Source organism: Pleurodeles waltl, chromosome 8, assembly GCF_031143425.1.
Source record: "Pleurodeles waltl isolate 20211129_DDA chromosome 8, aPleWal1.hap1.20221129, whole genome shotgun sequence".
Lineage (NCBI taxonomy): Eukaryota > Metazoa > Chordata > Amphibia > Caudata > Salamandridae > Pleurodeles > Pleurodeles waltl.
The window spans coordinates 1,356,628,092-1,356,653,516 of NC_090447.1; the positions used below are offsets into that span (position 1 = coordinate 1,356,628,092).

At 43.8% G+C, this 25,425-nt stretch overlaps 1 protein-coding gene across 2 annotated transcripts in view; it reads left to right on the plus strand.

Moving 5' to 3' along the window:
- The window catches only part of LOC138249229 (matrilysin-like), a 92,384-nt gene that overhangs the window by 60,895 nt on the left and 6,064 nt on the right, over positions 1-25,425 (plus strand). For both annotated transcript variants that reach the window (XM_069203205.1, XM_069203207.1), the window contains exon 5: positions 3,543-3,704. In XM_069203205.1, the coding sequence (XP_069059306.1) occupies positions 3,543-3,704 (162 nt within the window). The remainder of the gene's footprint in view (positions 1-3,542; positions 3,705-25,425) is intronic.

The following is a 25,425-nucleotide window of genomic DNA, read 5'->3' on the forward strand; positions in this document are numbered from 1 at the left end:
GGTTGTGGAGTTTTAGTGGAGGTTTATGGTGTTGTAACTTCTGTGTTGTCTGGTCATTTGTGCAGAGTGGTGGGTTGTGGTGGGAAGGCACGATCAGAGAACTTTGTGATCGTATGTCTGCAACTTCCATTGATTTTCTTCTGGCAAGTGACATAGTGTTTGTAGGTTATTTGGATTGTGGTAAATGAACTTTAGTATTGTTTGTGATAGGTTGAATGCTGTTTTGGTTGTTTTTGTAGCATGTCTAATGTAATTATTATTATTGGTTGGTATTCGTTTTTTGTTTCTCTAAAACAAACTCCCAAATCGGTAACTTATAAACAATGGTTTTGACCTGCAGAATGTTTTCATCAACACTGTGAGGGGGTGGGTGAAACCGTTAGTTTTTTCTGCCAGGGTCTGCCAAGCCTCACATGGGAAAATCGGGTAGGGAAACCCAACCGTAAATATGCCGGTGATCCAGTGTCAGGCACCCTTACTGATTTTCTAGCTCTAATGAATCTTTTTGTAAGTTTTGAGGGTTGAGGAGAAACATTTTAAAACATTCCACTTAAATCACAGTGCAACCCATTTGGTCACACATTAAATGCCCGAGGTGAAATCATTATTACAGCTCAAATTCAAACTTATGTAAATGAGTCTCAAAAACATACTATGCAAGAACAGATTTACCAAAGGTGAGTTACAGCGTTGAATCAGATTAAAGCTCACTAACATGAGACATACCAAGACTTCAGTGGCAGCAATACAGAAATCAAGGAATAATACTATGTGCTCAGAGTTCAAGCTTTGATTCTCCTGCCTAACCATTGAATCTATAGAAGTCTAACTACCCTGGTAAGCTATAGGAAACTCTAACATTCTCTAGTATAAGGAAGTAGAGAATGAATTAAAAGTGGCAGCACAACAGAAACCTTAGTAGAAGTTCTAGCAAAAGACCTGTGTATAGTGTAAAGTCATACCAGTCAAGCAAGGGAAAACAGAGATCTGTACCTCTCTAAGTCTCCCCAGGTCTGCTCTGGTCAAAGGGTGAAAGGGGTCAGAAACTCTTACTGGCTAAAACACTTTTATCCCAATGAAATTCAGAGAGTTTATGTCACTGTCAGTAACTTTCCATGGTCTGTACTCAGCTGTGAACAGTATCTTCTAATAAGATCTTCATCTCTTGGTTCAAGCATCAGAACAACCTTGCATCTTTTTTGTCTTCAGGAATCTGGAGGGGAGATCTCCTTCATGAATCCTCCTTAACACTCCCGTCCTTAGTAAACTGTCTTCCCATACTTACTTCTCTACAACCAACAATAAGCTTTTCATTAAGAGAAGACTCCTGCATACGCATCTGCAAGTAAAGAGAGACACAGCAAGAGGAAAACTTTCATGTTGAAGGTTAAACACAAGAAAACAATTTCAGGCCTCATATCCGGCTAACTTAACATAAACCTTAATGCACATTCAAATACCTGGTTATATGTACATTTCACATAAATATTATAAATGGGGAATAACTATAAACATATTGATAAACTATATTACCATAATATGCATACATTGAATAATACTGCATACGTGTGATTTGCATATGATCACTCTATATTTCTACTTATAGGTGCACTTCAGTTCATGACCTTCAGTTCTCATTGTTTCCATGAATACATTTAAACACACATTAAATATAATTGAGTACACTTGTTTCCCTTTCTGGAATGCATAATGGCACATCCAAGTTATGGTTTCTCACTGGTGCTGTTGTTACTGTGACCTGGAAACCCTGAGGCAGTTGAGTCATCAAGTCAAGGGTTTCAGACAGCACAGGTATCCACAATACCAGCCGCTCACTGATATCAGAAATCAATCTAGTGCTACATAGGGGATGAGAGAAAAAAAACATAGGCTACGTCCTCCCGTCTAAGACTAGGCCAACCATTGTATCCTATGCATTTTCTCATTAGCCCAGCAGCCCACTGGTACAAGCGGGGAGGTGAAGAGTGGACCAAGAAGGTGTTAAAAGTGACACCAAACCCTTGACAAATGTGTGGCTACAGGCACATGTCCCGCACTCCTCCCATGTAATCTACTGGCTTGGCTGTTGAGGGACCCAAGAGGGAAACCCCACTGGAACAAGGGTAACTGTGTCCTTTTGCATGCCATATATTTCTTATGTATTGCCCTGACCAAATTTAGTTAGGTTGTTTGACATCACCGGCATTATTCAAGAGCAAAGTACCTAGTTCTGATGAAGGCCCTCAACTGCATGGCCATCACATTTAAGAGCTGAAAAAGTTGACATACATAAAGGGTGTAAGATCATTATCTCCATAGACACCCTCCCTGTAAGTGTTTGTAATCATACCAGGAACACCATTAATAAAGGTATACCTAGCTATTCTGAGGTATTTCTATCATAAGCACCCCGGCAGGATAATTTCCCAAGAACGTCATACAGACAGTGCTTAATTTGTAAATAAAAAAGGTGCCAGTACCCAAAGCTCTCCTTTGAAACTTGTGGCTGCTGCAATTATATGTGCGAGCACAGAATACAGAGGCAGCGTAATCCTAAAGCCATCTCGGGCCTCTTTAATCCATTTACAACCACTTCCTGCCCCTTCAGCTCACACTTGCTGCTTTCTTCCTTTGTGGCACTTTTTTGTTTTTCTTTTCCTCTGCCTTTCCCATATGTATATGTTGCTCACAGTAAATGCCTGATGCAGAAAACAAAGTGCATGCCCTCAAAAATAAGTGCTGGTGCCCTGCACCGGAAACCACCAGCTCAAATTAAGCAGTGCCCCAGAATATGGTCAAGCCCATCCTGGTTTTTAGGGACAAGGTTAAGACCGGATGATGAAGAATGACACAGTAGGGTATCTGAGGGTGTCTCAAACTACATTAAAGTCTTGTTAAACGACAAGGGTCAAGCTCCACTTGGTTTTGTGAGATATCCTAAAGTGGCTTCCGGGCTAATAGGAAAATACATAGGATCCAACTTTGGAATGTTTCTGACAGCATGACCAGATGTGGCACTTCTGTCCGAAACCATACGGTTCCCTGTTTTCAAATGAGGAGGAGGAACCATAAGTTTGGCAGGACGGGAGCTCCACCAATGTATGTCAGAGCATTGCCTCCATCAAGCTCTAAAAGCCTTTGTTAGTCTGGAATTAGTGGTGTATTAATGGAGTTTCCTGTTAGCAAACGTGATGATCATTTTGTGACATCATTGTCTTTCAAGTGCTCTTCTGCACTTCCCCCTATCGTGCACAAATCAACCAGTGCATTGCAGAAATTAGTACAACAAATTCTGACACAAAAGATTAAACATTTTGGTGTGAATGCAGAGTCAATGCTTTTTTCAAGACCTACAATGAAGCCAGCACCTGGGTGCATATCTAACAGCATACCTTCAACTGCATCCATGCTGGCACGTTTTGCATGCTTTTTTCATTTTGGTCGAGTAACACTGGTAATCAAAATATTTCAGGTGGTAGAAGCAATACTGCACGTGGTGAGAACAATATTGGTAATCAAATTGCTTTTTTCTTGTGCTGCAGGAATCAGTTTATTTCTTGTTGCTGCTCATGAGCTTGGTCATTCATTGGGCCTGGACCACTCAAGCGATAGTTCCGCACTGATGTACCCTTATTACACTTATGTCAACACCATAAATTACAGCCTCCCTTATGACGATGTTCAAGGGATTCAGTCGCTTTATGGTAAATATACGTTTTTTCATTGCTTTTGAGAGCTTTCATGACAACATCATTACTGTGAACATTTCAAAGTATAATACAATGCCAGCAATCTTTAACAAATGGCTTTCACATTCTAAGGGGTTCTAATTGTATCAATATTTCAGATGAACTGGCTGCTTGCAGATATTCCATTTCTGTCAATGATTACCTTTCTACTGACATGATGCGAATATAGCAGTGATATATTTTACAATCTTTGTGGTACCCACTGTGCATTAAGTTGAATCAATTATTGTTTTTTATTTATTGGTGATACATAACCAACAAAGCTCTAAATACACGTCTTCAAGCTATCAAGGGACAAGGACCTGACCAGATGCAAAGAAAATGGAAGGTTCCTAGGTTTAGTCCCCCTTCTCTAAGGCAAACACCATTCAGCCATATTTGACAAGTCCTCTGGGTAAGAAAAGCCTGAAAGGCACACAATGGGATTGGGAAGTTCTACTCCCCATTAAGGAGCTGAATCCAGAATGAAAAACCTACAGTAGGTAATTAAATGCTGATTGTGTAACTGCAACATGGAGTCCCTGTTTCTTCTTGTCTGCTACTGCCCTGCTCTGCTTTAACATCATAGGATCCTCTTAAGACAAATGTTCCTGCAGCATGGGATGAGGACATGCTCTGAGGCAGTGTGATGGCTTTTGGCCTTACAGTGTCCTCAGAGCCAGTACATGAGAGTGGACCGGGAGGAATTGAACAAGGCTGCCTAGTTTTTTACTACAGAATTGATGAGTAGATGAATACATTATGGCATTAACAATCCAGCTAAAACACCAAAACACACTGGTAGTAAGGAGCGGCCTCCAAGGACCATGCTTCAAAGTGACAAGTGTGTCAGCCCACCCTAAAATGCACAAGCATTTTATGTGCATTCTTTATAGTGATGAGTGGGACAGTCCATCCCAGAATGCATAAGCGCTTTATATGCTTAAGAAACTTAAAAGAAGAGGCAGATTTGTGGGATACAATTTCTGCACAAGCACTTTTAAGGTAAGAGCAACCCAGAGAGAAGGGGTGGACTCCTGGGTCACAATGGCTTCTACTTTTAGGTGATGCTTTATAGTGATGAGAGGGGCCACCCACCCCAAACTAAGAATGTCTATCATAAGAAAGTGTAACTAGAAGGCAGGGCGGTGTTGTTGGGAACAAATTCCCTTCATCGATGTCCAAGCATTTGTCTCTTGCTTGTAACAAGGAAGGGGTGGTCTTTTGGGACACAGTGGTTTTCAGGCACCATGCACATTTTTTAATTGTTGGTTTTACTTATCTTGTTCTGTTTTTGCAATGATTGCAATGATTCTAATTAATTAAACGATAAATGTATTCATTAATTTATTCAATTCATTCATTCATTCATTACCAATCCAGATGAATCAGGAGTAATGACATCTCCATTACATAAAATTCTGATAGTTGTAATTTCATTGTTTCAGAAAGGTCTTGAAAAAAATGACCCAGTGCTGGATAATATTTGGTGGGAATGGTGCCCCACTGTTGGACCTGGCCCTTTTTGCAGGGTTGCCCCACACTTTTTTGCCTTCCTCCTCCTACTTTTCTGACTTTCTTTTTGTTGGCTTTATGGCTGTAAGCACAATACCACTGCTAACCAGTGCTAAAGTGCATGTGTTCTTTCATATTTTCCTAGTATAATTAGTTTACACCTGTTTGGCATACTTACCCCCACCCCCTTTTTTTCCTCTGTGTAAAAAGGCTACATACATCTTGCAGAGTGTGTTTTTAGGAGACTGTTTTAATCTTTTTCTGTGATTTAAATTGTGTTTAAAAACTGTCTGCCCCCCGTTTTTTGCCTTTAAAAAAGCCCGATTTCAGAGTGTGCGCCCAGCAGTATTCAGTGTTTGTTTTTTAAACAATCTCTCCCTTACCTGGAAAGTAGACTCTGCTAGCCTGGAAGTGTGGATTCAGCCTGTCTGTATCCAAGGAGATTCTGAATAGAGCAGCAGTGTCTTTCTCCTTGCCCACAGGGACTGGACTTAGCTGATTGGCTTTCTGAGTCCCTGTTGCACCTGAGGCCTCCCCCCCCCACCTGCTCTGGCCCCTTAAGTTTGTGGAGGGAAGCCCAAGACAGCCACCTCCATTTTGTGAGCCTCAGCATCTTCCCTGTGTTCTAGTACAGCCCAGTGTTCAAGGATTGCAAAAAGACCTAGGTAAGGAGCCCTGAGATTTTTTTTTCTGGGTAAATAGTATTATTTGTTCAAAAGTGTTTATTTCAGCTACCTGTGTCGGTTTTACTGTGGACTCTCTGTGTTTCAGGCAGCCTGGCCTCTTTTAAAGTGGTGTTTTTTTTTTTATTAGTTTTTGCCATGACTGTGTGAATTGCCTTGCTAGTTTGTGGCACATAAACACCCCCCCTTTTTTTCCTCTAAGTAAAAAGGCTACATACATCTTGCAGAGTGTGTTTTTAGAAGACTGTTTTAATCTGTTTCTGTGATTTGAATTGTGTTTAAAAACTGTCTGCCCCTGTTTTTTGCCTTTAAAAAAGCCCAATTTCAGAGTGCGCACCCAGCAGTACTCCAGTGTTTTTTTTTTTTTTAACAATCTCTCCCTTACCTGGAAAGTCTCAGCATCTTCCCTGTGTACTAATACAGCCCAGTGTTCAAGGATTGCAAAAAGACCTAGGTAAGGAACCCTGAGATTTTTTTTTTCTCGGTAAATAGTATTATTTGTTCAAAAGTGTTTATTTCAGCTACCTGTGTCTGTTTTACTGTGGACTCTCTGTGTTTCAGGCAGCCTGACCTCTTTTAAAGTGATGTTTTTTTCAAATTCGTTTTTGCCGTGGCTGTCTGAATTGCCTTGCTAGTTTGTGGCACATAAACCCCCCCCCCTCCTTTTTTTCCTCTAAGTAAAAAGGCTACATACATCTTGTAGAGTGTGTTTTAGGACACTGTTTTAATCTGTTTCTGTGATTTAAATTGTGTTTAAAAACTGTCGGCCCCCCTGTTTTTTGCCTTTAAAAAAGCCCGATTTCTGAGGGCGCGCCCAGCAGTATTCCAGTGTTTGTTTTTTAAACAAGCTCTCCCTTACCTGGAAAGTAGACTCTGCCAGCTTGGAAGTGTGGATTCAGCCAGCCTATCTGTATCCAAGGAGATTCTGAATAGAGCAGCAGCTGCCTTTCTCCCTGCCACAGGGACTGGGACTGGACTTCAATTAACTTGCTCCTTATATAAGTTCCTATTGGTTGTTGCATATGTTGTTGTGATAGGTTGTTGGGAGATGGTCTTTCCATTGGTTGCTGACTCCAGGGCGGGGGTAATGATTGGTGGATAGGGCTGAGAATCTGATTGGCTGTTGGTTCTAGGGCTGTGTCTGATTGGCTGTTGGTTCTAGGGCTGTGATTGGTGGATAGGGCTGGGATTCTGATTGGCTGTTGGTTCTAGGGCTGTGATTGGTGGATAGGGCTGGGATTCTGATTGGCTGTTGGTGATTGGCTGTTGGTTCTAGGGCTGTGATTGGTGGATAGGGCTGAGATTCTGATTGGCTGTTGGTTCTAGGGCTGTGATTGGTGGATAGGGCTGAGATTCTGATTGGCTGTTGTTTCTAGGGCTGTGATTGGTGGACAGGGCTGGGATTCTGATTGGCTGTTGGTTCTAGTGCTGTGATTGGTGGATAGGGCTGGGATTCTGATTGGCTGTTGGTTCTAGGGTTGTGATTGGTGGATCGGGCTGAGATTCTGATTGGCTGTTGTTTCTAGGGCTGTGATTGGTGGATAGGGCTGGGATTCTGATTGGTTGCTGTTTTTAGGGCTGGGGCTGTGATTGGTGGTCAGAAATAGGGCAATGATTGGTGATTAGGGCTGGGTCTCCCATTAGTTGTATGAATCAGGGCTAGAAATTGGATTGGTTAGGGTTAGGACCAGCTTCTTATTGGCCGGTAGGGCTATTTAAGCCTAGGACTCAGGGCGTCTCAGCCCGGGCGTCGAGGCAAAGGGTGGAGAGGACAAGGGCACTTGCCTGTTTGGGCCTGTTCGGGACAGGTAGGGACTAGGGCCAGAAATGCTGCCCAATTCTCAATTGACCAGGAATGGTTTCTGCCCCTACACATCCCTCAACATGCAAGCACATATTCTACAAAGACATCCAACTCATGCATCACAAACTGACCACAGATAGATTGCAATGTCCCATCACCAAACACAATACCCTTTATCCAACACATATACACATATCCTCCACAACTACAACAGTCAAACACATTCTTTCTCACAGCAAACACTACTCTGTCCACTCCCACTAACACAACCTGCCATTACCCACACAACACAAAACTACAGTATACATTTCTCTCAGTATCAGCCTTCCAGATACACACTCTCTGCTCATACTAACCAACAACACTATCTGCTGTTTGTTCCACACAGACCACCTGTCATCATAACTGTGCCCAAACACTGCCTTCAAACACACCATCTACAAACACTCCTCCCCTCTCTTCACCAATTACACACAACCATACAATCCCCACATTTCACTCCACCACACATATTACCTCTTCCAGTCATCACAAATAACGCTAACTCCCCTGACACACATCCATCACCTCTTACACACCTAGTACATTCATCTACCAAACACATCAACACCCCATCTAACACTCAAGTTCCACTCACCAGCACTAACTCACATACAAATCCCTCACCAAAAACAACTACACCTATATCCCCTCTCACTATTCCACAAAAACAATACATACCACCCACATCACCACATCAAATCAACACAAACTTACATTACACTTATCGTCATACCCACTCCCTCCCTCAGGACTACACAAAGAATACAAATTCCATCCTATCTTCACCCCTACTTTCTTACTCTTCACAAACACCTACCACAAGCACCCCAACTCAGCAACTTTCATTCACTCGCCTCTCCTCCATTGCACAATTTAGAGCCTTACATCATGATCCACATGCTCCTCCACCACCCCAACCCATACTCCATCCACACTAAACAAACGCAAACAAAATAAAAAACATGCCACTCTTAGCAACCTCGCATCTCCTTGTCTATTACATAATAAGACTACCCTACAAAAAACAGGACACTCTTCATGGCTCTCTCAGCCACCAAGTCCACCATCCACACACATAGACCCAACAAAATGCCTCCTTAACGTGCTGGATGAGGAACACAATATTGAAAAGCAAGACTATTATGAGCCTCAAACAGTTATCACAACTAGCAACACTCCTGCTTCAAGCTCATTTTATACTACTTACCCTTCTCCTAAACATAACAACACTACCATTAACACAGCTTTTCTAAACTGCCAGCTCATAAATGCTCGATCACTCTCAAAAAACAAGCACCACATCTATGACCTGCTCACAGACACACAACCTGACTTACTATTCATAACTGAATCCTGGTTGGGAGATGACATGGCCCCAGTGTTGCACGAAGCCGTTCCTCCAGGCTATCAAACCATCACACAAAACTGCATAGGCAAGAGAGGAGGAGGACTGGCTATTATATTCAAACAGGCATTGAACCTCAGTAAAACAGACAACATCTCCATACAAGGTTGTGAAGCCCTCCTTATCAGATGCCACCCTACTCCAACTTCCTCCTGTAACGTTCTCCTCCTTGACAGACCTCCACCCAACAACTCCACATTCCCAGATGCTTTTCTAGACACAGCCTCAAACCTTATGACACTATACTCCAATCTATGCATTCTTGGGGATCTAAACATTTGGTTTGACAAACCCAATATGCCCCATCCAAAAGCTATCACCACTGGCCTAGTCGCATTGAACCTGCATCAGATTGTACACAATCCCACACACATCACTGGACACATCCTAGACGTCATTTTTGCCAAGCCTGAACTAGTTACTATTCATAGCATCACGCCAATCACTTGGTCAGACCACCATTTGATAACTTTCCGACATACAACTCTACAAATCAACACACCCCACAACTACTTACATACATGCACCTATCGACCTTCGAGCAAGCTCAATTTGGATGACTTAGAAACACAACTAACAGCCAACACAGATCTAGATACAATTAATTATGTGCCAAAGCTTTATGAATGGCTACAGGAAGCTTTTGATATCCTAATACCACTCAGAAAGACTAAACACGACAAAAGAAAAACAAACACCTTGGAGAAACACAGAACTTAAAAAGATAAAGCAACAAATCAGAAAGTTGCAGCGGACCTGGCTCAAAACAAACAACAGTCAAGACAAACTGCAGCTACACAAATTTAACAGAATATACAAATCATCAATCAAAAAAGCTAAAAAAAGATACTACTCAGACAGAATTCAAAATGCTAAATCTACAACCAAGGAACTTTATAAAATTCTCAATGAATTTTGAAAACCTACATGATGGAAGGAAGTCATCCCACTACACAAGATTTCACAAACAAATTGGCAACTCACTACACAACCAAGGCAGACACATTGGACTCCTATTTAAAACAGAAGAAAACCGTCAGCACCAACCCCTTTCCTAAAATTCTCTCTAAGAAGAAACCAACCCACCCTCTACAGTCCTTCAATCAAATATCCCAAGGTGAAATTATGGATTTGGTTGAAGCAAGCAGACCTTCCGGTTGCCCTTCTGACCCTTGCCCACCACAAATCTTCAAGAACATTCTTCTATCTACTTCTGCTTCCACACTTGTAAGATGAATCATCAACAACTCTTTAACTACAGGAACCTTTCCTGTAGACCTGAAAAAGGCATACATACAACCGTTAATAATGAAAACAAACATAGACCTGCAAGACCCCAATAACTACAGACCAATCACAAATGGACTTTTCCTGGGCAAATTGATAGAAAGAGCAGCATTCCCCCAGGTGTCACAATTCATTGAAGACAATTCTATACTTTCAGACTTCCAAACTGGATTCCGCCCAGGAAGAAGCACTGAATCGGCACTCATAGCAATCTGGGAAGATCTTAAAAACACAGTCGTCTGCTATGGAGTTGCTGCACTACTTCCCTTGGACCTCTCGGCTGCCTTTGATACGGTTGACCATGACACCCTAATTCAAAGACTCCACGAAGCCGGCATACAAGGGATTGCTCTCGACTGGATTACTTCTTATCTTCAAAAAAGATCTAATATCATCCACTCCCCCCCCCCTTTTCGTCCGAATCCTACCTCACAAAAGCAGGGGTCCCCAAAGGATCAATCATCGCACCTTTGCTTTTCAACATCTACATGATATCTTTGCCAGAACTGATCGATGATTTCCATCTCACGTGCTACAACTATGCAGATGACACACAAATACTACTTAAATTAGAATGCCCCAAAAACATTGAAAACTCAGAAATCTTCAGTTGCCTCAGAGCCGTTGATCAGTGGATGACCTGGAGCCATCTCAAACTAAATACCTCCAAAACAGAAATACTCATTTGTGGTGACTGGAAAAGTTATGACCTGTGCGTCTGGCCTGACGATCTCAGACCACCTCCTCAATTATCCAAGGAAGTTAAAAACCTTGGAATCACCATGGATTCCAAGTTAACTATGAATGCCCAAGTGGACAAATTAGCACAAACAAGCTTCATCACCTTGAAGACTTTACGACGCATCTTCCCCCACTTCGGATTTCTACACAAGGTGCAAGCTACTATCTCGCTTGCACTATCCAAACTGGATTATGCCAATGGCCTCTACCATGGATCTTCTCTATCTATTATGAAAAAACTACCGCAGCCAGGCTACTATCACATGTAAATCCGCAAGCCCACATCTCCCCTGCCTTGAGACCACTACACTGGTTACCCGTTGCCAGTAGATGCACTTTCAAGCTGCTTTGTATCACCCACAAAGCTATACATGGAACAGGACCGCTTTTTATCAGAAACAAAATAACCAAATACATCCAACAAAGAAACCTCCGCTCAAGATTGGCACCCTGCCTTAGAACACCACCATACAAGAAAAAGACTATAAGTGGTACATCCTTCTCCGTTCAAGCAGCCAAACTATGGAATTCATTACCCCCAACTATAGGAGCCACAGATAACTTTCTTGTCTTCAGAAAACTACTCAAGAGTTGGCTCTTCCCTTCATAACCACCATATTCAAACAACTATGGACTGCATATGCCTATGTTGATAAATATTTTTTCTGATTATGTGTATATTTCTAGTTATGTATAGTTCTTTAGAAAATATGTATTGCTACTATGTTATAACAATAAAATACACATACACTCTTTAAACCTGTTTGACTAAGTATATTTACCCATGGTTCTAAATATGTATTGTATGTGCATATGTGTGCGTATTCATGTGTGTTTGTATGTGTGTGTGTATGTGTGTATATATATATATATATATATATATATATATATATATATGTATGTGTATATGTTGTTTCTGTGCTTGGCATGTTTGTGGGTCATTCTATGGCTCCTAGGTGGATGGTTATACTAGATATCTATGAATTCCTGCTATCATCTTATCACACTTATCTACCCATCATCATATGTCATGTCCCTATCAAACTATCCTCCATTCCCACTCTGATTCTTCCCAAATCCTTTCTACTACTTTCATCTCCTAAATAACTCTGCCTAAGCTCTTCCATCCGCTTCAACATCTAACTCACCAAACCTCACTCTACTACCATGACCTCCAACACAACCCTACTAAATTCTCCCTCATTTATCTCACCCTGCTGCTATGCTCTCCCTAACCCTTCCACAGACTCTTCCCTCCTCCATCCCCCTTTACTCATCCCAAGCCTTTGGGTTGAGTAAATGAAGGATATACTCCCAATTAACACTTCTGGATTTCTTTCCTCCTCCACTCGTCCATTACTCCAGTCAATCTAACTAACAAACTCTCATATCCGCAGCTCAAATTAACTCATAATAATACTAAAACTGTACTCATATTTACCAATACTAATCCATCACTAATTCTTGTTGGGTTCCAGAGTAGCGTGCTACTCACCGAAAAGCACTTCGACGCCTCGTCAAGGGTAGTAAGCGCTATATAAATACTATTACAATACAATACTTGTAGGTCTCTTGTAAAGTGGTATACCATATACCCAGGCCCTGTAAATTAAATGCTACTAGTGGGCCAGTAGCACTGATTGTGCCACCCACACAAGTAACCTTTCAAACCTGTCTCAGGCCTCAGTTTACAGCCACTTCGACTTTGTATTTAAAACCACTTGCCAAGCCTTAAAGCTTCCCTTTTGTTAAACTTCTAAGGTAGGCCTTACATAGCCAAAAGGCAGGGTGCTGTGTAAGTAAAAGGTAGGATATGTACTTTTATGTTATGTATGTCCTAGTAGTTACCAACAGCCAATTTTGTTTTTCACTTCTGTGAGGCCTGCCCCTCTCATAGGTTAGCATTGAGAATTACCTTATACACTTTTAAGTGGTAATTCCTGATCAGAAAGATATAGCTTTGTGATGTTTGGAATGGTAATGATAAGATCTACTTAGTGTTGTGTTTTGATTTTACATTACTATTTTAGAAATGTCCCTTTCAGAAAGTGGCCATTTATCTGTGCTTATGACTCTGTGTGCTTTGCAGCCTGACTCAAATCTATGTCTGGGTGACAGTTACACTTTGCGCATACTTTCTAGACAGCCACAGCACAGGAAGGGCCGGGTGTGACAGTGAATACATTTGCATTAATATGCATACTGATTGTATTCCTGGGCTGGGAGAGGGAGAGGTGGTTCACACTTACATGTCAATAGGATGTGGCCTGCCCACTCACAAAGGGCTGATTTACCCACTAATGAAGGTTTGGAGGAAAGGCTGGGTTGAAAGGGATTGTTGTGCACTTCTGAGGGTTCCTTTGAATTCACCCCTACATCAAATATATTTTTGACAACACTGTGTGGACTTGTAACCAGATGCTGCTGGCTCTACAAACTGCACATTGCCAGAGGACTGTTGTGCTGCCAGGAGGAACCGCCATATGGACTACCTGCTTTGTTGTGTTGGCCTGCTAACTGCTGGGCTGCCGGAGGAACTGACACTTTGCATCTTGCCTTGTGTGCTGGCCTGCTGCATGCCTGCTCCTTGTGTCTCCAGTGCTCTTCAGGGACTTGCTGGCTTGCCACGCCTTGCTCACAGAATCCCAGGGCCATCAATGAGTCCCTGTGTCTGCCCGCCGTAGGCATCAGCACTGAAGGAGTATGGCACTGGGCTATTGTGAAAAAAATCAGGGTGTGGCTTTTCACCGGGTGGCAAGGAGCATTCCAACCCTATGCTGACAGCATGGCAGGATCAAGTGCATTCTGAGGTTCCAGCTCTTGCCCTGCTAACATAAGCAGGTGCTCCAATGCCTCATGTTTAGTTGCTGTGATTCATGCCCCGTACTGGCATTTATGGTGATGTTTTGACTGTGTGTACTTCGGATACCCTTAAGTACCCTTAAGTACCCTTACCAAAATTACAATAACATGTATACTATGCACCCAGATGCTTCGGTGCCTACATTTTGTGACAGTTACCATATAAGGTTTAATAAGGGAGCAGGTGTGCTGTACCCTATGTTCTAATGATGATAAATGGTGATATATGTGCTTGTCCTAATCTAACTGGCATAACATGCACTGATGTTACAATGTATGTTGTTTTGATTCTTGCATTGTCCGGATAACGAGTACTATCTCAGGATTGATTCATTTCGTTTTGGTATTAGTTGAATGTTTCAGATACTATATATATTTTTATATAGACCTGTGGGGAGTCTCTTTTGTGGTGTGTTCATTATGTTCCTGTGTGAGTGTGCTGTGCAAACACTTTACACATTGCCTCTGATGATAAGCCTAACTGTTGTGTACCAAGCTTCCAGAGGGTGAGCACTGGTTATCTTTGGTGTGTAACTTACTTGCCCTGACTAGAGTGGTGGCTTCTGCCTGACTTAGGTGCACATGCTAGCTAACCAGAAACCCCATTTCCAACACCCACACATTGAAGACAATATTGCAAATAATGGACCAATGACCCAGGCCAGGCTTCTGACACTATGAAAGCGATTAGATTGAGGCACCTGTCAAGGCAGTCCTCTTTCACTCTTATTATTTGATCTTTTTATTGAGCCGTTGGCCCAGTCCATCCGCCTAGATATAACTATTGTATCTCCCTTGCCCACGAGCGCTAAAGCTATTTGCAGATTTGTCCCTATTTTTATCCCCAACTTCTTTTAATATTAATGGGGACCTACAATTGATTAAACCCTTTATGAATATAAAGGTATATAAAATTAATGAAGCACAAATTTAATATCTGCTGTTTAATAGCTCACCGGATGTTCTCCCACCAGTTTTGAAGGAAAACTATAGAGTAGGTCCAAAAAAGTATTTGGGGATGTCAGAGGAGCTGCCAGAGTAGGTCTTTAACAACAATTTTAAACCACTGATGAAATAGGCTTTTAACTTATAAAAAATACGGAGAAGGTTTCCCTTATCAAATATCGATTCTTCAAGAAATAGGGCTAGACACCTATTTTGGGATGACAAAGTCAACACTTCTTTAAGGGATTGGTACAAAGAACTGCATATGGTGTTGGATGACATGGTTTTGAACATAAGACCAAAATGGGACACACAAACAGAGATAACATTAAAAGAAACACATTGGGAAAGATATTTTGACTTTAGTTACTCCGCCCTTAGAGGGGTCAATTTCCATCACATGGCTTTTTTCAATGGTTGTATGTTACATCTAACTTCACAATTAGTAAAGAGAGTGCTTCCTTGCTCTTCCGGAAATTGCCCGAAATGTGACCAGCAGCCGATTAGCTGCATATGTTTCGAAGGGGGGTGTTTTAGTCAGTAGGTGAGACAAGTGAAAGGAATATTCATTCTAAACCAGTAAATTGGTATTTGGGATGGTGAGATGACAGAACAAAATGATATAGAGCACTTTATAACTTTATATTCATTGCAATGCTAATTGCTCGTTCTTTAAGTACTCCTTAATGGAATTCCCCCTCCACTCCTAGGCTTGTAGAATGAATGAAGGAGATAAAAATGAGGTATGTCAGCAAGCAGGAAGCCTGGTATCATTCCAGAGTTAATCGCTTCCTACAGTTTCATAAGAAATAGAAGAAATGGGCCGGGAAAGGGTAACGTTTCATCCCTATTATAGTCTTTAAGCATAGTGCTATAGGCCTAAGTACTTTTGAAATGGTCAGGCACTGTCACTTTCAGGTTATAAACTTTAGGTATTGTCTTACTAGTTGAGATTGTTGTGCTGCATATAATATAGGGAAAGATTTACAAGAAAGTGGGTCATCAGCTGTGAGGGGCCACTATTCCTGCACCCACCTACCAGCAGCTAACGACACAATGTTAGAGTCGTATTTACAATACGGCGCCTCATGGAACAGCTAGGACTATAGCATCACAATTTATGATGCTATTGTGCTACTTTGCAGGATTAGCGCCATAAATAATCCTACAAAGTAAAGGGAGGCCCATTGAAAGTAATGGGCACATCATTTTAACATCTGCTCTGAGCAGGCATTACAAATTATGCTAAAAACGGGCGTGGAAATGTTGTAAGAGGAAAGAAGAATGAAAGGGTAAGGTAGAGAAAGAGATGGAAGAAAGAAAGAAAAAGAAAAAAGAGATTGGTCTGTAGCATTCATACTTTATTAAACATGCACTTTTCATTTTTCTTTTTATTCTGCATTTAGTGATGATATGGTCTTTTTTAGAAAAATTGCACTTTAAAGGAAGCCCTGGCACTTTGGTAAGTATAATGATTTGGTGCTCAGATGTAGTATCACCCACAGCAATGAGGGGAAAAGGAAAGAGAAAAGGATTTTGCTGTACCTGGGTTTGATTGCAAGGAATGGCTTGGGAGGGAAAAATGCTGTTGTAATAGGCTATTTAGATATGTGTTGGAGGGAGATAGTTAACAGTTTTCTTATTAGCCCGATACGTTTGGATCGATGTCTTGAATCTTCCTTCTTGAATTAATAGGATATAAATTAATAACAAAACAAAAGAAAGCACTTCGTAAAACACCCTTGAAGTGAAGCATAATTTCTGGGCTGAAGATGTCACAGTCACCGTCAGAATCGGGATAGGAGCCCTCAATGTAAAACTCTGGGAGAATCAGGACAGGAAACCCTCAGTCTAAAGTGCTGACAGAGTCAGAAACAGATTAGTCAGCCATTAGTATAACCATTAACAGAGTCAGAATCGGGCTAGGCAATGATCAGTATAACATAGTGACCGAGTCAGATTCAGAATAGCCAGCACTCAGTGTAAAGCACTGACATAGTCCAAATTCAGTGGCGGCTGGTAACATTTGGAAGTGGTGGGGTGCAAAAGTTCGTGACAAGTGCCCTGTGAGCCAGAACGTCATAAGAGTGGTTCTAGGGGTGGTCTCCCCCTGGGAAAAATTGTAAAAAAGAGTAGGCAAATGATGAATTTTCAATGAAACCTGAGAAAGCAAAAAGGTTAATAAAGCTATTGTGAAATTGTATTTTTGACATCAATAAAGAAATGAGCCATTCCAAGATCTCTGTAGGTGCAGCGGTCCCCCATATCATTTAGGGAATGTACCCACCTCCTGGTTTCCATCAACCATATGCCATGGTTGTGTAATACTGGAGCAAGTGTCCTCCATATTGCCCAGGAAATGGAGTTACATGAAGGTCTCCATGCCCTTCATGGTGTGTTTCTATAGTGTGGAAGAGACTGGTTCCCCTACCACTCAGAAGGTAGAAGCACCTTGGGGCCACCAGCTTCTTCTGGTATTTGTGTAACCTGGTAGCAACAAAGAACCCCTCAGGAAATGATTACACTTTCATGTGTTTCAAGGCAGGTTAATGTAATGAGGTAAACAAAAGCCCCCCACACCCAATAGTCTAAAGTGGTGGCACCTTCTTATCTGCTCACAGCATACCTTCTTGAAACTACGTTACTTTCAGGTTTCCATAATCGTTAGATTATCATTTTACAATCTGGTAACTGCAAGAGACACAACAGGAAATTAATGCACCTCCCAGGTTACAGTGATCTCCATGTCATGTTTGTGTAATCTACTCACAACAAAAGACCCCCCAAGAAATTGTAGCTCCTCCTTGGTATCCATGAGCTTCCAACACACCTGAAATTTGTCGACCTGCACACAATGAGCCACTAAGTCCTCCGATGATCAATATATTTGCACTATTACATCCACCAGGAAAGCAAACCCTGGGATCAAGTAACAAAAAAATAAGCCCAAAAACACAAAAGTAAGTTTGCAAATGCACACTTAGAAACAAACCACACAAACACACTTAGCTGATTGCTGCACCCAAACACCAATGCCCAATAAGCTGATTAACAATGCAAACACAACAATACAAAACATAACAGAAGGCATCCATCGACATTGCAAACAAGGTGGTGCACTATGCATGCCCTAAATTGGCACAACACCTACAACGTCACTGTTGCTAAAGTCCTGACAAGAAGACAAGCCTGACCCAAAGCAGTACTTTCAGAGCTTTGAAACTTGCTATGAACACAGTTTGTTTTTATACCCATTGATGCAAGAGATGCAAAATTAGACTACATCTTCCAGAATGCAACTGGGCAGTCACTGTAAACCCAAGGAAAGAACAGTGAATGTGTGCTCGATGGTATGCAGTCACCCAGTAACCCTGACCTGAGCCCAGCCAAGAGAAAGGAGTCCAGGTGGGCACATGTGCTAGACGGCGCTCAGCCCTGGAACTGGCCTCACTCTGGAACAAGAGGGCAATGATCAACAGCTGGGCACTAGATTGCTTTCCTAACCCGGTTTTTCCACTGACCCAGACAGATGACCCTCTCTGGGGAGGCACCCCCAACCTCAAGGCTATGCCACTCCAGGTGGGGCCTGCTTGTGTGTGCAAGCCAAGGGACACAGACCTCGGTAGCCCCGGACCTCTGCCCCCACTGGGCTGGTGCCAGTTCATTATGTGCTCCAGAAACAGGAATTATGCCAACAAACAGTACCGTGGGGAGTCCTGCTATCGGGCGTCGACGTCTGGGCATGTGCCCATAGACAGGACCTAGCACACACCACTGGGTGCAAGATCAGGGCTGGTCTGGAGGGCCACGGGGTAGGGCACATACAGCCACTGACGGGAGAGAGCCGGCACTAGGGCGTGATATGACCAGACAGCTGCTGATCCATCACAATCAGGGGGCGCCAAATTGCCCTTTTAAGCTACACAGAAGCACCCCAAGCCAAGGGTGTCCAAATGTCATTTCATCTAGATTGTACACCTCCCCGCTCACCCTCCATTATTACAGACAGCAATGGTCTGGGCTAACTGTGGTGGTGAAAGAGCCTTTTTGGCCGACATAGAACTTAGGCCAGGATCACACACTGTGGCCTCCCTTTACCTCTTTCCTCCTGGATCTCTCTCCCGTCCTCATCCCCCATCTTAAGGTGCACCTTTCAGCCCACTCTGCTGCCATGCGTGCTTTAAAACTGTAGTAGGACAACATAGGCACTACATAAGCTGATAACATAAAAAAACATCGGGTTCCATTGGTTTCTCTCCATAGACCCTCCATTTTGTTCCCTCGTAGACTGTCCCTTCCTCTCCTCTGACATCACATTCAGTATTCTAAGGAGCATTACATCTGCCCTGAATTCACCCCTCCCTAATCAATATTGGACGCTACGGATGCACAGGGTGTTTCCCCAAGACATCCCTAATTGTATTTCTTTCTGAAGTACAAGGGAAAAAATTAATCCACGCTGATCCTGTTGCACTTGTAATGCCCCTGAAAATCACCTTCAGAGATACTGCAAGATTAGCAGTAACTGCACCTTAACAGACAAGCTGCTCTCACAAAAAGAAGTTCCAACTGACTTTGTCGTAAATTTGAGGTAAAACAGTCACCGCTCGGTCCTTCTCATAGAACACTTGAGACTCTGCCTCCAGGCTTTCCGCGTGCATTGTGACCACCAGCTTGGCCCTCCAGTGCCTGTCCCAACCCCACAACTCCTGACCTAATCCTCGCACTGTTCCCTTGCTGTTTTAAGTTAGAGAGTAGTGTGAGGACTGGCTCGGGCAGACGCTGCCACCGCTGCTTAGGGACTGTGGCAGCAATCACCCAGGCTCCTACTTTGCGCAGATAGGCAAGGGTGCATGTCGGGCTGGTCTGAGCAAGGCACCCATCCAACCCAAAATACCATTTCACTCCAAGAATGTCCGACAGCTGACCCATTCACTGTGGCTCATTCAAACAGGCTCCTCCCCCCACCCACATCGGTCCGCCCACAGTCACACTCCTGTAACTGTAAGACAAACTTTGCCAGGCCATGCTGTGCACTAAGTAAACATTTAATGTGGGGCCCACAGGCAACAAAACAAACAGGGAGCAATGCCTCCACAACCCTGTAAGGAAACCACCGCTATCTGAATTGAGATAGGCAGCCTTCACTGTACAGCACATACAGAGTCTGAATCAGGACCAGCAGACATTAATGTAAGCACTCACAGAGTCAGAATCTGCAAAAGTAGCCATCAGAATAACGCACTGACTGAGCTAAAATCGGGCTAGGAAAATCTTCAGTCTAAAACACTGACAGCTTCAGAACCAGGAGAGTCAGCCCTTCATATAAAACACAGTCAGATTCAGAATCAGGATTGGCAGTGTAAGGAAACAGGCTTTTTGAAGGTTTCCGTCCACCATTTGATTCCATTTAGACTACAAGCTGCTGGATTTCAACTCTGAAAGTGCCCTGGCGCCTGTTTACCAGGCCCCAGTGCCAGTGCTCTCTCCCTGAAATATGATGCATGTGAATTGGTCACCCCAACTGGCAAGGACTTTAACCCCCTTACAAGTCCCTGGTAAGTGGTACCACTGGTACCAGAGCATGGAAGCTAAAGAGGTCACCAAGGCCTGAAGCCCTGATTGTGCCACACCGATTGACCCATGTACACAGATGACAGCAGTCCTGCCATTGCAAGCTGCATGAGCAGTGTAAACAGTCCAAACTGGACTTTGCCCTCACCATGAGTGGTAAGGTCACAGCTCTATTTTTAATATAAGCCAGTCACCCGTAAAGTATGCCTCCTGAGCCCAGGAGGCAGGGTACATTATATTAATGGCATGGACGTATAAGTGCAAGTGTATATGTCCCTATAGTGGTCTTTTTCCATTAACAGCTTCTATAAGTGTTCAGGTGGTCGCAGGATAAAATGGGCTGGCACATGGGCATCCTGAGGCTGCCAACTCCATTACAGTCCCACTGAAAAGTAACATGTTTGATATCAAACAACTTGTCTCATTAAACCCTACTTGGTCTCCAAGTCACATTTAGTGAGATATGTACCCATCTGAGGTTGCCCACCTGGTTGCCCCAGCTTTTACTGCGCCTTGGCTGACAGTCTGCAGCTGCTGCCACCAAGATAGGAATTAGACGCCCTGCCAGAAGTTGTGAACAATCCCAAGAGTCAGAAACAAAAACCTTCCTGGGTGAGAAGTGCCACCTCTCTCCCTGGAAGGATGGCTAGTGAAGTGCCACATCAATGTGGTGAGCTTCAAAACCACACCGCCTCTGATATGCAAGTAGGCTACATGCGAGAGGAGGACAAAGCCACCCTCCTGCCCCAGGCACATTTGCAAACCAGGCAGGTGGAAAAATAAGGTTGACAGGATATGTACACACCCAGAAGGCTAGCTACACCCCGAGGGAGGGCAACATGGTCTGTACAGCCATCTGTTCTACCATTTTTAAAAGTGGCAGAATAGAGGATTCTGGATAGAAAAGGTGACACAGTCCACCGGAAGTTATCACCTCAGGGGTGGATTAGCTAGTGGGGCTAGTAGCCCATTGGCTACTTGCACCCACACCACTAACAGCTAAATCTAAGATTTATGGGTTTCCCCTGACACCAGGACCTCAGATCTGATCAACTTGCCACCAAGGACAAGGAAGAGACCCAAGTCTGTGACTTCAGGACCTGCCTGAAGGAAAAGGTACCAAAGACTACACCTGTGGCCACCACCCTGTAACTGTGACTCGTCCTGGACCAGAGATCATTTTCAAAGGAAAGAGAAACCCCCCTGCAAGCCAAAGGCAACTCCAGAACTCCTTTGGAATAGAAGTGTTAGTCACATGCAGTAGCAGGCAAGAAATGCACTACCAGAAAAAAGAATCACAGGTCAGAGGGCCCACCAAGGGATCACCCAAAAGTAAATTCACGAATGCTTCCCCTGAACTCAGCCTGAAAGTGTCACTAGTGTAATTTCCCTTTGACCATAACATTATCATTTTGCAAAAGTGAAATGCACTGACTTTTTATTCCTTTAAAAAACCATAACTCCATTTGTCCTCATCTGATGGTCTTTGTTTTGGTGTCTAAAATTATATAAAAATCTGCTTTATTTTTTTAAATTGGTGCTGCATTTCTTTCTAGTTGTGTCAATTACTCATTGTCCATTTTATTACTCTGAAATGCTTAACATATGTTCATCTAGTAAAGCCTGACTGCTCTGTGCCATACTACCAGGACTGAGCTTGGCATTTATTAGTGTGAATCCATCCATCCATCTATCTGAACTTCCATCCATCATTACTTTTATTCTGCCATCATTTCACCTGTCAACTTACTTATCCAATAATAAATGCATCCATCCATCCATCCATTCATCCATTTGCCAGTCTTTCACGTCCATTCACCTATCCATTCACTCACCCTTTCACCCACTGATACATCTACCCACTCATTCATTCACCCACCCACTGATTCATTCATCTATCCTTCCTTTTACCCCCTCCTCCCAATGTTCTTCCTTCCTTTTTGTATTTACTCATCTTAAGTTCTTCCCTTTCCTTGCTCCTACTTGCGTAATGTATGAGTGTTTGCCTGCAAAGCTGCAGAGAGAAGAGGCCCATAAAGATCCCCCCTCCGTCTGTAGCTGCAAACGTAAGGAGAAGGGAATTCTTGAAGTCCTTGGCGACCATCAAGAATTCTTCTCTCTTAGGACAGTTTGTCAAGCGCTCGCCGTTAAAATATGTAGTTTATTTTTCTTTTATCGTCGATTTTTATTAAATCTAGCTCTAGAGCTATAGAGGACAGTGGAGAGCGTGGACTAGAAAACATATATGTAGCCAACATATGAGGGTAAACAAGCATAAGGTAAGTTTGAATATACGTTTGAAAGTGACGTAAATCCTCACAATGCAGACACTTGCAAACAGAGGCCACAGCAGAATGCGAGGTCCTGACACTGATGCTGAAGCTGCTATATAAATATCAATACATACATGCTGTAGGAAGCTGGCTCTCTATATACTATATCAAAATGAGATATAGGCCCTTATTATGAACTTGGCGGTTAAGACCACCATGCTGGCGGCGGTGGAAATTTCCACCACCGGCATGGCGGTCTCAACCGCCACATAATGAACACAGTGGGGAACGCCACAGGCGGCCTTCCACCACCGTCAGGCTTCCGCAGACAGGCAGCCTGGCGATGGTGGAATTCTTCATCCATGCAAGCAGCGCTGCCCTCTGGATAAAGAACATTTGTTCCGCCAGCCATTCCCTGGTGGTTTCACCTGCCGGGGAAAGGCTGCTTGAAGTGGTGCTCCGGGGCCCCCATGGGGGCCCCTGCGCTGCCCATGCGCTTGGCATGGGCAGCGCAGGGGCCCTCGTGCAGAGCCCCATCGCGCAGGTCACTGCCCATAAATCGGGTGCTGCTGCACCCACCCACACTGCGGCATTAATGATGCCGGCAATGTCCCAGCCCAGCATTCCACTGGGCCAGCTGGCGGAAACATTGTTTCTGCCCGCTGGCCCAGCGGAATGTTAATTATTCGTCCGGCAAGGTCTCAAGGGGGCTGGCGCTCTGTGATAAGACCGCCAGCATAAACATGGCGGGGATTCCCGCCGTGTTCACAATGACCCCCTAGGTGTGCACAGAGTCCAGGGGTTCCCCAGAGGCTAAACAGAGGCTAAAGTAGATAATACTAATCCTCTCTTTTGTGGAAGGGTGGTCAAGCGGTTAGGCTTATCGGAGAGTACTGCAAAGCATTTTTTGTACACACACAGACAATAAAAGAAGCACATACTCAATGACTTAACTCCATACCAATTGTTTTTATATAGAAAAAATATCTTTTGTTAATTTATTTCTAGAACCACAAGATTCAAGTTGCAGGTAAGTACATAAATAAATAAGTATTTCACATATGTATCAATACCACTTTTATTTGAAATTGGTAAGTTGTACAGTTTTGGAATAAATGGCAATAATCTGTTTTAAAAGTTGAGACTGCAATTTTCAGAACAGTTCCTGGGGGGAAGAAAAGTTAGTACGTTTTGCCTGTAAGTACAAGACTTACAGTTCCAGTCTCCAGGGGTTAGGAAGTCCACAGGTTGGGGTTCAAGTTAACCCCAAACACCCACCACCAGCTGCAAACATGAAGCAAATTTAACATGGGCTCCTATGGAGACTGAGGGCACTCGGAATCAGTGCTGCTTGCAGGTAAGTACCCGTGTCTTCGGAGGGCAGACCTGGGGGTTTAGGGGAGCACCCGGGAGGCCACAGGTTAGCACCAAACACAAGCCCTCAGAGGTGCAGGGGCGACCGGGTACAGGGGGCAAGTGCAGCCTCGGGCTCCCAATGCTTTCCTAAGAGGGGACCCCAGGGGTCACTTAAATGCTGCAGGTTGGGTCCAGGTGGCCGGTTCCAGAAAACCACAGGCTGGACAAGTAGGAGGCCACCTGCTGAACATTGCTGCACTGGAGGTTGGGTTCTGCAAGGCTAAGGGGCTGCATGTGCAGTGTACCGTTTGGCATCAGTTATCTGCGCCCGGAGCTTCCGAGGTCAGTGGGGTCCTCTGGATTCACACTGCAGGCATTGTCGTGGAGGACAGGAGAGGTCAACCCAGGGTGAGCATTTGCTCGGAATCACCTGGGGATCCTCTTTAGTTGGTTGGACCACCTGGACACAGGCCGTGGGCACTGGGTGCAAAGTGCTCAGAACTCGTGGTTCTAGGGACGCTCTGGAGTCCTTGGGTGTTGCTTCTCCTTCGACAGGGCCGCTGTCCAGGGGAGTTCTTGATCCTCTGTGGTGCAGGTAGTCCTCTGGAAGCTTGGTAGAAGTTGCTGTACCCACAGGACATGTGGCCTTCTTTTGCAGGGCTTTTGAAGCAGGAAACAGGCCGGTAGGACTGGGGCAAAGTCAATTTTCACCTTCCTTCTTCTCTGCTGGAGTTTCAGCTTAGCAGTCCTTCTTCTTTCTTTTTTCTTCTTGTGAGATAACCAGGAATCTGATGACTTGGGTTCGGGGAAGCCCTTAAATCCTGGATTTAGGGGCATTACAGCCAATGGCTACCATCCCTGAGGGTGGCTACACCCGTCCTGTGTCCACTCCCTTTGGGGAGTGGGACACAGGCCTAGCCCTATTGGTCCCTGTCCTCCAAACTATGATGGATGATTTTGCAAGGAGGGGGTCACCTCAGCTCTGAACACCTTAGGGGTGGTCCCAGCTGAGGTGGTCACTTCTTTCTCCTTTCCCTAATTTTCCCACCGGACTTGCCACCAAAAGTGGGGCTTTGTCCGGGGAGCGGTAATCTCCACTACCTGGAGTCCCCTGGGGCACTATAACAAGAGGCTTGAGCCATTGAGTTCCTGCAGAGGGGAGGTGTGAAACATCTCCATCCAGTGCAGGCTTTGTTTCTAGCCACCAAGA